The sequence below is a fragment of the Ostrea edulis genome, chromosome 2 (assembly GCF_947568905.1).
Source record: "Ostrea edulis chromosome 2, xbOstEdul1.1, whole genome shotgun sequence".
NCBI lineage: Eukaryota > Metazoa > Mollusca > Bivalvia > Ostreida > Ostreidae > Ostrea > Ostrea edulis.
The window spans coordinates 98,646,241-98,661,766 of NC_079165.1; the positions used below are offsets into that span (position 1 = coordinate 98,646,241).

Below are 15,526 nucleotides of genomic sequence, written 5' to 3' on the forward strand. Positions count from 1 at the left end.
TGAACGTTTTCATGATGCCAACATCAGTGAACATGACCGTTATGGTGGTGGTTACATCATGGTCTGGGGTGGAATCAGCAGGGATGGAAGAACAGATCTTCATGTCCTGGAGAGAGGAACAATGACGGGGGTATGGTACCGGGATGAGATCCTCGATGTTTACGTCAGACCCTACGCTGGTGCTGTTGGCCCTGAGTTCATCCTGATGGATGATAACGCCCGTCCTCATCGCGCCAGGGTGGTTGACCAGTACCTTCAGCAGGAGACAATTGTCCGTATGGACTGGCCAGCGCGCTCGCCGGACTTGAACCCGATTGATCATGTATGGAACATACTGCAGGTTGCCCTTTCACGCCGTAGAGCACAACCCACGACTTTGGCAGAGCTCGGAAACGCCCTCGTGGAAGAGTGGAACAACCTTCCCATTGGAAACATCCGGATGCTTATTGACAACATGGCTCGACGTTATCAAGCCGCCATTGATGCAAGGGGAGGCCCTACCCGGTATTGACACTTCATCGACTAAGTGTAATGATGGACTATCCCCAAAAACTTTGTAATTCTTTCTCTGATTTGCTGTTAACTTTTTGTAATGAAATGCCTTTTGGTGTTGTTATCAGATTTCAAGCATTCCGTATTGATAAAAGTTCATGCCGTTCATGAATTTTCATTCATAACCTGAGTAAACACGTTTCTGAGTCAAATTTATGTCTTTTGTTATGTTAGTGGTAAATTACACCCTAGTGATCCTTATCAAATTTTGAGTAGTATATATCTCTCAAATGATTCGCTACGCAAGATCTTGTTCTGCGTTTGGCCAATTTTTTGATTGAAGCAGGCTGCTGACAGACAAGTTGATGTTCAAGTGGTTTCAACAGTCTCGTTTAAAGTCAGCATTTCCCAAATTCTATGGTCGTTATAACGATCTAGTTTGCCAATACAACCTATCATTGGGTCAAATGCTGTCTGACGGGTTTCATACATGTACCGATTGTTAGTCCGTTCCCATCACATTGATTTTGAATACTCGTTACCCCGTTTACCTGATCAAGACAAAGGGCTCACGGCGAGTGTGACCGGTCGACAGAGGGTGCTTACTCTGGTATGTCCAGGGCGTTTGTCCAACTCTTTTTTTTGTATTCCTTATAGGAGTTATTCATGAGATTGATCACTGTTCCTTACTTTCATTGGAAGAAAACAATCTGAATAGGTCGGTATGTAATACTACATCACGTTAAAAACATCTGGGTTTGCATGTATTGATTATAACACAAAAGTTGTGCGGTGTTGGGTTATAAATCTCAATATTTTTGTAATGCGAAATACTGCTTTAGTTTGTGATAATTTTAATCCACTATAATATGGAATTATCATTTTCTCCACCTCTGATCTGTTTTCACACAAATTTGGTATTTATGCTTCAAATACAACTGTTTTACCCGACTTGCAACTCAAATTATTGAACAGTAATAATAACTTAACCTTGGAGGAATTGAAGATTGAAGTATATCAGCCTGACCTGTACCTTAAAATAAACAGGATTTCATATCCCCTACAACATTTCATTCTGTATTTGCATCGGTAAATTATTTAATCCCTATAGACCAAAATATTGGCAGCTTTGATTTGGAAATTATGCAGAGCTGTACAGCTTGAATGCTGCAGCGTACGTTGTGCATGAAATGTCATGACTACTTGTGCAAATATAGTAGCCTTTATGTCTGTTAGATTTATTTTTTTTCAAAATCGTATGCAATACTGATAAGACATGTATACCTGCGAAAATGGAGAATATTATTTAAAAAGCATGATTTTGGTTAGATAATATAACATAATAACATCAAAAGAAAAGGAATCCTAGAGGTAAATACACGAGTAAAATAGTTATTATGTGTTAAACGTTAATCAGACTATTGAAGTTTTACACCAAATGCTCTTGAAGTCACAAATGTCAATATTCACTGGAACCTATTGTAGTCGTTAGATGACATCACGAATACTCCTGTTCTGGGATTAGTGGCTGGTGTGTCGCGTTTACGGTTACGATATCTACGAAAAACAGGCCAAGCACATACAATTACGATGCAAATAATTATGCTTCCCACAACAATCCCTGCAACAGCTCCTGCTGTTAGACTTCCGCTGTCGGATCTGCTAGTGCTATCGTAGATGTTTGAATAAGATGTAATCCTGGTCGCAGTAGTTGTGGTTGAGTAATGGGTTCTATCTGAGGTTTTAGTTGGGATTGTGGTTGTGTGTTTGGTGGTTCTTGTTCCATAGAATCGAAGGTTCCATGATTTTAATGTTACTGAAAATGAAAATGCAAACTTTTTACTGTCCTGTTCACTTATATCCAGTGGTGTAAATGCTGATAAAATCGACCTGCTGTTTTTAAAATACGCAATATAAATTTACGCGTAATGAAATAATAAAGTAGACTTTCCTGAAACGAAATACATACTGATTACCAAAAATGAAGACAAAATAAATACGGTATATCAATTAATTGTAAATTTCGAACACATTAGATCAAAACAAACCTTTGTGAAAGAGTGTGGATCGCTTTGTGGACAATCTCAATATCCATGTGCCCTGAACATTCTCTCCCCAGAAATGAACAGAAGTAAACGTCCAAGTTAGAGATCCAGACATGTACTTTGTAAGAATTGAATCTTTGGGTCTGGGAGTCATTAACAGTGATGTTGTTCCTGATGGTGATTCCAAAGTCAGGCCTATATCCCCTCTCCTGTCATCATAGCTGAAGGACACCTCTACCTGAACATGTTCCAAACTAGATATAGCGCAGATACTCCCCGTCACTTTAACCGAACTTGAAACTGTAGGTAGTGAGTAAAATGAATACGGGTCCGTGCTCCTGAAACATGTTAGGGTTAGACATATACACATAGCAATCGAATTTCAAATGATTCTAATACATACATACAGGCATACATACATACATGTCAGATGCAAGCATTGCAAGAACAACTACACCCAACGTTATGAATAACATATATACTGTGATCAGTAGATAGCCAAATATATTACCAAAATGCAAATGACAAAATCTTCCATCACTAATAAATGTCCCTGTTTACATTTCTGACATATCATATGTAGAATAAAGGTAGAACATAAAGTTTAGATTTTAGTTTTGTTTAGTAGTTTTGACACATGTGGAAATTAGGCAATATAGTTGGGTTTTTTTTTAAAAAACCAATACAAATATTTGTTCTTCGTAACAAATTGTTCACATGGAGAACAGTGATGACACTGTAAAATTCATGTTATAGAGTTTAGAAATTCTCTATCATAGCTCAGTACCTGTAGACATGTTATAGAGTTTAGAAATTCTCTATCATATCCATTACCTGTAGACATATTATATGGTTTAGAAATTCTTTATCATAGCTCAGTACCTGTAGACATGTTATAGAGTCTAGAAATTCTCTATCATAGCTCAGTACCTGTAGATATGTAACAGAGTTTAGAAATTCTCTATCATAGCCATTACCTGTAGACATATTATATGGTTTAGAAATTCTCTATCATAGCTCAGTACCTGTAGACATAGTTTGTTTTGGTGGAACATGTCTTCTGGGATGCCACGGGTGTCCATGACTTTGCTTGTGTTACCATCGCCTCTGCATTCATTAATCCAAAACCCAAAATATGACTCACTGTGAAAGTAGTTGTAGCCCATGGTTAAAAATGAAATACCCATTTTTTAAAATGTCTCTAAAGTTGATACGGGTGAAAAAATATTGAGAAAATGATGTGATTTACCGTAAAATCCTGCTCCATTCCTATGCCAGGAGGCCACGGAAAGTCCATCATCAATGTTGTATCTTTTGCTTGTTCGCACAATTAGATGTTGGATATCTCGCCAGGTTAACGATGGACTGGATATGTAAATAATTCGGAATGTAATTTCACATTGATTTGTATAAATGCATTGCTTTAACATAGTGAATATAGTCCAGATTTTGATGATATGGATATTCAACATTAGTTAGTATAACCTTATACAAGATGGAACGATAAAGAAAATTATAAGACATAGGTGTAGAAACAAAATAATCCTTTCTCTCAAAAATGGAGACGTAAATATCACAAATGAATATCCGTTTTAAATTGTAATTGAAGCTAAACGTATCATTCTTGAAGATTATAGTTTCATAAGCAATGGAGCATTTTTCATCTGAACTGAAGATCATTTATTCATTTTTCCATATATTTCTTGTATCACAGACAATCATCAACACTTTTTTTTGAACTGTCTTATACCAACTCTGCGTCACAAAGTACTGTTAATATTTCTGTAAAAATTAGTACAGCTTATAAACATAGTGATATTAAAGAGACACTACAGCTCATTTTGCAAAAATTCGTTAAATCTAATACTTTTTGGTGGTCTTTACAAAAAATATCGAGTCTCCTCCTTTCAGTCTTCAGACGCATGCGCATAGACCGTAAACGGTGCAGCATGTCATCCAGTGAGAGAAAGTGTAGAGGATAGATCCAGAATTTTGACAGATTCTGTGAGAAAAGAGGTAAAAATAGAATGAGATAAAAATCATACGTGAACTAAAATTTACTTTGGGATCAGTATGACCGTTGGAAAACAAAGAGTTAGGAGAAACGCATGAATGACTCGGTTGCAGATCTAGGATTTCCGAAGGGGTGTGTGAAAGTCAAATATTAGCCAAAGTAATCAGCCATTCTTGGTGCAAAATCTGGATTTCACTCACAATTTGTGGTGGAAAAAGGGAGGGGGTCCTGGCCCCTCTAAATCTGCCATTGGGACTAGCCGCGAAGACACTATTTTAAAAGTAAGTGCTATCTTTATCTGAACACGACACGTGTTAAATGTAAAAACATTGGTCAATAGGAACATGGAAGGGTTTCTGGTAAAATAATGATTTATATATTCAATTATTATAAGGAGCAGGGAATAATCTTGTACTTGAAAGGTGAGTGTGGACCCCCTTGAAGGGGAATTCAAATAATTTCCTACACAACACCTTTGCTGTCATTCAAAATCATGTGATGTAAATAAGCATTCAAAAGTCCGAGTCAGCATGAAGAAATTCCGGACGATCTTCAAAGCGCAGTTGAGATAAATTGATGCATCCAAATTGTTCAAAATTGTCAGTATCGATATGATTTTTATCATTTTATCAATACGTGTTTTAAACAGCACTATATCAAAATGTGGAAAATGAGCTGCGTCTCTTTAAATTTCTTTATGTCCCTTGAAATAGAAAGCTCTGTGAAAGAAACGTTACTTTGTACATGTTTCCCACCTCGAACAAGAGATGTTTGCCTCTACCAAATCACCAAGTACACTTGAAACGTTACTTTTCGATACTTAGGTATACTTGCTTCACAAGCAATACATGCGCTACTGAAGGAGAAGACGTGAATTTTGTTTACTTTGCCTGTAATGTTAGAGCCACGATGGCTGAAGCTTGAGGAGTGGAGAATGATGTTCCTTTCAGTCCACCAACGCAGTCCGAGAACAGAGACGTGGAGGTCTACATAAATGAAATGTTAGTCAACAAAGGCACGACCAAGCTAGATACCCCCGAATTCGATGACAACGGTACAATTCCCAACATTAACTTTAAATAATATGTGTGCATGATCTTTGATTTAGAAATCAATATCCACCCCCACCCCCCTTATCACATACAATGTATGCAGCAAGTATAGGGTTAAAAGATCGAATAGTCTTAATTCCTAACCCAGAAATCAAGTGACATACTTCTTGTTATCTTAGTGTCATTAATTATGAGAATGAAATCTTCAATAATGTTCTTTATCAGAAGTCAACAACCCTTTTTTGATTAATCAATCAATTCAATACTTTATTGTGACTTTGAGATTTGACTTTTTGTCCAAGAAATCAATGGGTATCTTTTTCCCTTTGTCTGCTTTCTCTTTAGCAAGTTTTAGACTCAAAGACCCATGTATAGTGGCACTCTTTATATAGTATCTACAGCATTGTTACATTCAAACAATGACTATGACCTTGACCTAGGACTATTTTAACTCAGGAATAGATATTCGTCTTCAAATCTTTGCCATTGTACATGAAGCAACTATAACAGCAACACTGGAAATAGTTCCTTTACATACTATCCACATTCAGGCGTAACATTTCCTAACACAGGTACACAAGGACATATAAGCTACATTTGCACATATTACAATACATGTGCATATCCTCTGCAACTTTGTTGCGAGGAGATAACGAATGTGTCACATTTTATAATAAAAAATGAACTAATGCATGATGAACATTTAGTAGGGCTTTGGGTTGCGATTTCAGACCAAAAAATATATTTTGTATTTCAAACGTATTAAAATTATTTCTTGGATAACACAAATTGTCTATGCACATGTAAATGTATACCAGATTCTTTATCATGGTGCCAGAGTACGTTGCAGCAAAGACGGCAGCACATACTTCCGCGTACCAAGTGGCCGCTCCGTCCGATCCGACGCTTGTTATAGGAATCGTGTACACGCTGTTGACGTATCCATCCGCATTACAATTGTCTCCCAATCCGCCGTTACCTGCGGCCCAGACGTACACCACACCTTTCCTGTTCCGTCCCTATATTTGTAAAGAAACATACGATTATATTACAGTATATATCCATATTCATTATCGTGGAATAATTTTGATTTGAACATAAACCATATTCAAAATAGGAAAATTTAAGAAAATGGTACACTGTACCTGTAATCGCACCGTCAAAAAATTGATTTACACACGATAGAATGCTAAACCTATATGCTGGCAAATTTCTATTTGATCTTTGACCTCTACACATTGCATCGGAAAAAAATGAAAAACAAAGTAAGAAGACAAAAGAACATTTAAAAAAATACTTCTGCATATCATAATGATGAAAAACTGACGTCGCACTTTCACCATATTCAACATTGGAGGCACCATATAGCTACCAACGTCAGGGACTCCAAATGTCGGTATCAATGTAGTTCATATTGATGTTTTCTTTAAACAATAATAATTATATTTATTGAAACCAATTTGGGGCTTTAGGGCCCTTTGGAGCATAGAGTAAAGAGCAACATACAAAAGAATAAAGTCAAAATTGATAGTAGTAACATGTTGACATAAAAAAATGAAATAACTATAGAAGATTATAGCAGTTGGGAATTATCTGTATACGATAAATGCTTATAAGACATATACATGCAAGGTGAAGACAACGAACAGCGATCAATCATAACTCCTATAAGCAATACAAAATAGATAGTTGGGCAAACACGGACCCCTGGACACACTAGAGGTGGGATCAGGTGCCTAGGAGGATTAAGCTTCCCCTGTAGACCGGTCAAACCCGCCGTGAGCCCCATATCCTGATCAGGTGAACGGAGTTATCAGCAGTCAAAATCAGTGTGCCAAGAACGGCTTAATAATCGATATGAAACACGTCAGACAGCATTTGACCCCATGCGAGGTTGTATTGACGAACTAGATCGTTATAACGACCATAGAATTTGCGAAATGCTGACTTCAATCGAGACTGTTGAACCCCCTGCATCATCAACTTGTTTGTCAGGTAGTGATATACATGTGATTGATATACATACAAAAAGAACCTGTAATATGTACACTTGTACTTTTAGTATTAGCATTATTACTCTTTTTACATTCGTTTGGTTCTTTTTAAGGTTATATAATGTACTATTTCTTATTTTAAAAATATTGATTAAAAATTGTCTTGATAAGGAACATATTATTCTCATTGGAGATGATCCAAAGAAATTTTTCTCTTTATTTGTTAAACTATAGAAATTTTTGTGATTTTCATAAATATCCTCAAAAATGCATGCCTTAATACCACCTTTATATACGTAACATTCAATCAGTGAATGAATCTCGTCTTCCACACACTTTATGTCGAACATAATGGTTTCTATATTTAACTGAACTTACCTTGGTTATTCCATCAAACAGAGCACTCATGGTAACAGGGCCTGGTTTCTTGTATCCGTAACCATCAACTGGACCCCAGCTGTTAGAGTAAATATCTACTCCTCTCAGGTGATGTGTGAGGGCTTTTGCTTCAGTAATGTCAGTAATACCTACACTTCCGATGAGCCTTATTCCTAGTAAAGAGGAAAGTTCAAGAGGTCAATTACTTGTAGTTTCTCTCCAGAAAAAAGTATCATTGGAAAATGCATACACTGGGATAGAAATTTAGTGATATCTTTTAACCCCAGGAGTCCTTTCTTTTACGTTCATAATTTTTATAAGGATACTGATGTTCTCTGTCATGTATGAAAATCGTTTAAATGTTCAATTTTGAACTTAACATTGATTAAAAATTCCGAGGATAGGCTATAAGGAAACAACATTGGTCACTATTGTAAATCCGCAGCTTTTAAGATTACGAGTTCCTAAACTTCCTTGTTGCAATAGCTAATTTATTCTTTTTTAAAAGCAATTTTCTTTTAAATCCCAAACCGCATTTCCACAATGAAATCTGATATGCATGATTATTAGGGTTTTTTGCATTTTCCTTGTAAAACAGGAATGCCCCATAATTTCCTGGCAAAGAAACGGATGTTGGGAAAAAATTCAACAACGAAATAGAATGTAAACATGAAAATATGAGAAATAAGATGAATATTCTGAATGTTGTATACCTATGATAGTAGATTCGTGTGCAATTCCTACTATACACACGTCATTGTTTGCCTCGGCCGCTATCAGTCCCGACACCTCCGTTCCATGGCTGTTTTTAACAAAAAATATGTGTACTTAATTTATGAATCTTGACTGTGTTATTTGCCACTAGCTTTGTCCTCTCAATATGTGGTGAAATATACATGCACATTTAGTAAAATCAAAACATGTAAATCATTACAAGATCACAATTGATAAAGAAAACTGTAGTGGGACTGTATCACAAGGACATGGAAAATTTGTGGATAATGAAATCTAATTATGATACTGTATCAACGAAACCCCTGAAGGCGGAAAATATGAAGAAACCGAGCTGGAAACATCGTGATATTATGGTATCAGTTATGAAGTGAAAATCCGTATCAATTTCCTGGTGCCTCAGTCACTGATATTCTCATAATAATGTAGTGGATCTTATCAGTAACCATCATCTTGAAACACGCTGGGGATATTGTATTTGTATGTCATACTTTCAATTCCGAAGTGGAAATTCGTATTCATAAATGTGTGTCCATTGCTTTATGTCCACAAATAAAAACAAACCAATCCTTTGTATCTTTGTAATTTACATTTATTTTGTTTCTTTCTATAGATATGTAGGACTTTATTTATATCAGGTTGAAAATTAAGTGCTTTGATCGTGAACTAAAGTACATTAAAACTGACAAAACATTGATAAATTGAAATATAAAAATTTATCAGTAATTATTGTTTTACGTTTATTTTGACGATTTTTCAGAAGACTTTACAATTCACTATAATTTATGTAAAGTTACAGTTTTACATCATCTAATGTTTCAGAAATGTGATTATAAATAATGTACATGGTATATGCGATATGAAGATTGCATTATTTCCCTAACCTATCAGTTATCATTTCCTCGGGTACAAGTATAAAGCATGACACTATATAGGATTACCAATAGATACACAAATTCTACCAGCACACTATCAATATACAACCACTATTTAACATAAATTCGACCTACTATCAACGCTTATTTAACGTTGAAGTACCAATGCCAAAATTTCAATGTCATATCAGTTTTCCAAAGCAAGTCACTTTTTCGATGTTAATGATTATTGTTGAATCAATGTCGAGGTGGCTGTTCAGAACCTACTTCTTAGATGACCGCATGATTACTATGTGTGTTTGATTAATAAATAATTAATAATGTGTTTGATTGATAAATAACTGTGTTATCACTTGACAATTGTTATGATTGTGGTCTATACATAAATAAATGCAAGATGTACCTGTCACTGACATTAGTTGGGGAGGGATCTGAATCTAGATCACGATAATCGTAGCTATTCGGAATATCCTGAAAGAAAAGAAAATAGGTTGTATTGAAGCCACTTTTTTCTTTCATCGTGTAACATGTATTCTAGGTATAAAGTTACCCACTATGTTCCTCATGAGGTCTGGATGATTTACTTGCACTCCGTCGTCAACTACAGCAATAACAATACCAGATCCGGTCCTGCCCTTCCTCCACGCTGCTTCAACTGTCATACTCGGTTGAACATCGCCGTTCTGTTGAAAAGATATGGGGATATCTTCACAAACACAAACAGAAATACAAATTGCATATGATTTTGATGCAATAAGTTTAAGAGTAACACTGATATTTCTGCATTACCAAGGCCCACATGTCCTTCCACCGAGCGTCAGTTGTTTTTATGTAATTTCTGTGAAGGTGTTGCATTTCTAGACTTTTTATCTAAAAGATAAACAAGTACAAGTTTTAAAAAATAACTGTTATAGCAATACATGTCCTTCCTTTGCTGATAACAAATTTTATAAATGACCATAACTGTCGATGAAATACGTCACTCGTAATGAAAATAGAACATGATCTATAGTTTCTTTCTAAGACATTACACAACAAGTTACATTCAATTTCTGAAGGCACAAACGTCAAATTAGGGAAGATGAACTTTATACAAGCAAGTAGGTTAACAAAGGGAAAAGTTATACATGATAGGCTGTTTTCACATCAAATATATTTCAAAGCATAGAGTTCTAAAAAGTTTTGCGAGACAGGACAGGAAGGATAGCGAGTGTCTGTTACAATTTCACAAGTAGAGGAGTAAAGAAACCGAGATGTGTTGAGCAATAATCATTACTCACTTCCAGGGCTTTTTGCAATTTTCATTTATTGGCATAACTACCTTGTACAGCTTTTTGGCGATTTCTTCAATTTTTCTCTCACCACCTACTGCTTTCACTCTCGTCATCGGACATTTGATATGGTAATAAATACTCGTTATCTACAAAAACATTGTAATTTGAATTTCTAACTTCTCGTAGTTTCATGAAATGTTCAACATACAAATGCCATTTTAATAAAAAGATTTAAACGATTGAAACTTTCAGCAATTCGGAATACATGTACATGTATATTCGTCTTTAAAGCACACGTAAATTATTGCCGACTAAAAATTTTAAACTATCTAGAGAGAGAGAGAGTGGTTAATGAGTATATTGATTAAATAAAAAAAAAATCAAATTAAACACATAATCAGAAAAGGGATCCATTCCCTCGAAGTGGACAATTCCTGGCCTCGGATTTGGCGAAAACCACTCACAAGCACGAGCTACTAATTCGTGTGCATGAATTGCCCAGTTGTTAGTGTGTAGTGCTCTTAGTATTTTTTTTGGTATTTTTTTTAATAGAAATTACGAAACTCACCTGTCCTATAAAAGTGCACCCGCTTCCATTACAGAAGTCAATAACATGTTCCTTATTTTCTGCCTGTACAGAGAATTCATTATCATTTCCAGCAAGAACTAAACTCATGACTTCTGATGATTGAAACAGGGTGCCAAGGAGCAATAGTATCACAAACTTTTTTCCATGCATTTCTAAAGCAAAGAACTGCAGGTACATTTTATACCCAAGTTCATAAAACAGGAAACCGAAATTGGAATACGCATTCAATCGTACGACATCCTGCTCTTGATATGGTCCTAGGTAGAATGGGTTGTTTTTTAAATAGCTCGACTATCTGTACTCGTATCATTCGAACATTCTGAAGATTTATAATTATATTACTTATATACATATTACTGTGGAATCATTTTTATTTTGTGGGGATCAATGTTCATGAGCAAGCAACATTTTGCTGGTTCGTGGGGACGTAATTTCGTGGGTAATCGATACGATGTCACAAGGAAAGATAACTCTACTTGGTTTTAAAACATGTTCGAGGACACGTAATTTCGTGGGTAAAAGTGACTCATGAAATCCACGAACATCAATCCCCCACGAACAATGATGATACCACAGTATCTCATTCAACGAAGGACACCCCCTTCCAAGACTAATTATCTGACACATCAAATACGATATTAATCTGAATTTTTTCCCATGATTATAGAAGTGACTGTTACGACTTTTATTAACAGTTACTGATATGTACAAACACATGAACTGACACAAAAAGTTTTTAGTTTGGTTGAACATGTTGTGTGGTGACACAAACTGTCCAATATCGTCCGGGACTGTTCTGGGAAATTTGCACTTTATACTAGTAACTTTCAGGGGCGGATCCAGAAATTGTGGTTACGGGGGGCGCCACTTTATGAGGCAGGGGGTCTGGGGGCCGCCTTGAGGCCCCTAGTGTGTCCAGGGCTTCGTCCTAGTGGGGGCGAAGCCCCCGGAAGCTCCTGGATTTTACAGATTTTATGGAGCTTGAAATATGTCTCCTATTTAGTCATTTGTACTATTTTCTATCATTTATTATAAGGTGAAATTAATAAAAATGACGTAAATTTTAAGGGTTTTTGGTTAAAATTAAGTTCTCCCAATAAAGTATTTCAAGAAATCAAAAGATTGTGTTATTTATTTCTCCGGGAGTGGAAGAAATTATTGCTTCCTTTATCGTTTAGTACATTTTTTAAAACAAGATACCACGATTTACCTTATATTTGAAAATTTTAGTGGGGGGGGGGGGGGGGGGGGCGCCCCCCCCCCCCCACCGTTAAATCCGCCACTGACTTTAAAGTTGAAACATTTTACCGAAATTAGTTTTTCATAAAATGATGAATATGGGCATAGTCAAAACTATTATAAGTATAACTAACGCTAAAAACCTACACAATTTTATTTTGCTTCGTTCGGAAAATTTCCATAAGGCTGAATCAAGACTAAAAAGTCACGGATTGAAGAAATGAACGGACATATTTAATTTATACAACACTTATCAAAACTTATTTCTTCTTTAAGATCGAAATCAAACATCGATAGACAACGGATTTACTTTATATCGTGGTCATTAAAAAGAAAGAAAGCTGGCTTAGATCCGCCAAGCGTGTCCGCCACTGTACTCTCATTTCTGCTATTTCAGGGTGGTTTATCGAAAAATGAAAGTAGGTTTTTATTTAATTTTTACGATATTTACTGATCAAGTAAGAATCTATTATAGCTTACGGACTTTACCTCACATATGGTCACAGCGGTAAAAAAGAATTGTGTCTAAAAGAACTCATCCTTCATAGATTGAGCAGCGTAAGAGTAACTCACCAAACTTTGCTAATGAACAGAAGTTGTCTTTAACGTTATGAAAATTATACAAAGTAATTAGGTAATAATTTTGTGATCTAATCAAACATTTCCGAATCTGCATTAGAAAAAAATGGGGTCAACCATTTCAACACGTGGAAATAAAGCAAAACAACCCTCCAAATACAACGAGTGTCTAACAGGTATGACTTTGATTATATGATAATAAGTATGAATGATAAAACAGAACTCAAAAAACACTTAAAGAGCACTTGAATTTGACGGCAAAATAAATGATGTCTCTTTTTGAATTACACCTGAGAAAGTAGACCAATGGAAAACGGCAGCAGTCCCCTTTTTTGGCGAAACTTAAAAATGACAACGTCATCAAAACTACATTAGATGTTGATGGCACAGGTACTGTTGTTAAAATAAACTTTTTTCAGATAGGGAAGGTTGTTATCCAAGGGGCCCATTGTGCTAAGTTCAATGATCAATATTTCAGAGACTTGGGTAACCATGTGGAATCCATGAAGCACACCCACCGAAACTCTGGATAATGATGGTGCTTCTTTTCCTGACAATGGAGAGACCAATCCTAAAGTAACACACATATCTCCTTCAGAAAATGTTGTTAAGAATAAAAACACACTAGAAGCTGTAAGCAATTCATGCAACCCATGCACAAACTCTACAGCACAGAGTCTCACTATCAAACCATTAGCTGACGATAATCTCGTACATATTATTCTCACTAGACTAGATAACCTGGAAAGTAGTTTTGTTAAGGTCATAGACAAGATCTGTACACAGGCTAGCAATGATGCATGCAATTCAGAGACTTGAAAACAAAGTTAAATTCCTTACAGAGGATAAAGAAAGACTCATAAGAGAAAAGTAGTAACTTATCTAAAAAAAAAGTTATGCAAATCCCCCAGATAAAACATGGGAGGTATCCGCTATAAAAACAAACTTGACACATCAGAGAGAAAGCACGCTGAGCTTCAGTCTTTACTGCACAATACAGTCCTTGAAAAAGAAATATTACAATCAAGTCTTACAAAATAAAGCGGATTGTTCTGAGAAACGTATACATATGTATTACAACTCAACAGAGAAGTTAGCACATTAGAAGAGATGGTGGAATCTAAGAAATCGCAGATCACAGAACAAGAGAAACGAAATAAAGACTTGACAACAGAGATTTCTAAGCTTGAAGATGAGAGGAACCTAATACATGTACCAGCTACACCTAGCCATCAAAAGAATTACGATGATTGGCAGATCCAAGAGCTAGCACAAAACACGCAAGCTAAGAGCCACCACGCAGCACAAAATGATATCATTGATGATGATACATGTAAGAGGTGACCTACACAACAGACAGTGCAACAGAATAAAAAGAACAGAGGAGAAGAGATCAGTCCTAAACGGAACTCGAGAAGAAAACAAGTTCTCCTTATTGGAATCTCAAATATGAAATTTGTGAATTCCAGGGTCGTTGTTAGACCAAAGGCGTATGTGTACAAAGCCCAGAAATTTACAGTTGAGGAGACACTGAAATACATGCAGGAAAAGAATCCTAAAACAGATTTTGATCCTAAAGTTGTAATTTATCATCTTCTCTGCAACGATGTAGAAAACATGACAAATTGTCTTGACCAAACAATTGCAGAACCTTGTAACCTGTACGAAGTCGAAGTTCCCCAGCTACAGCTCGAAAATCCTTCTATCACTTGGCCTCCCAAGGAAAGATCTAGATCTCAACCTAAAAGTAAATACTCTAAATGTTACCCTACAAGCGGGTTCCGAAGTGACCCGTGTGTTGAACTTTGTGACAACAGCAACTTATTTTACAGAGGCTATGCACAAAGGGGCATCCTCAACGATAAAAAAAAAATTAACAAAGAGAGGAACTCTCATCCGAACAAACAATTTGAGGGATGAACTATATCGGATGATATGACTGTCAGAAAAGTGAGAAAACGCTTGAAACTCGGAAGTTGGAACTTTCAATCGTTAAACAATTCTTTGTTTGATAAATCAACAGACAAAAGCTTTTTAAAGGAAATCTCTAATTATGACATATTAGGCTTGCAAGAAACCAAAGATGATGACTTTGATATTTATCATGAAAATTATGGATCAATTAGAATATCTCGTAAAACTGAAAATGGTTTTCCTACTTCTGGAGGAATGATTTTATTGTTAAACAAAGATGTTGAAAAGGGGGTCAGAATTTTGAAAAATTCTAGTAGAGAAATTCGGTGGTTAAAACTCTGTAAAACTT

General features: G+C 35.9%; 1 protein-coding gene across 2 annotated transcripts; it reads right to left on the reverse strand.

The window, feature by feature from the left end:
* Positions 1–1,714: 1,714 nt before the first annotated feature.
* On the reverse strand, positions 1,715–11,706 carry LOC125681816 (proprotein convertase subtilisin/kexin type 4-like). 2 transcript variants are annotated; one of them, XM_048922042.2, is made up of 13 exons: positions 11,425–11,706; positions 10,904–11,002; positions 10,372–10,452; positions 10,137–10,265; positions 9,986–10,053; positions 8,689–8,777; positions 7,976–8,148; positions 6,419–6,622; positions 5,437–5,537; positions 3,787–3,902; positions 3,563–3,680; positions 2,541–2,875; positions 1,715–2,308 (listed from the first exon to the last, which is right to left on the reverse strand). In XM_048922042.2, the coding sequence occupies exons 1-13, from the start codon at positions 11,620–11,622 to the stop codon at positions 1,959–1,961; spliced, it is 2,061 nt and encodes a 686-aa protein (XP_048777999.2). In that variant the 5' UTR covers positions 11,623–11,706; the 3' UTR covers positions 1,715–1,958. The 2 variants fall into 2 exon arrangements, with proteins under 2 accessions (XP_048777999.2, XP_048778000.2); XM_048922043.2 differs by having other exon boundaries at positions 2,307–2,443; positions 11,425–11,700.
* Positions 11,707–15,526: the final 3,820 nt, after the last annotated feature.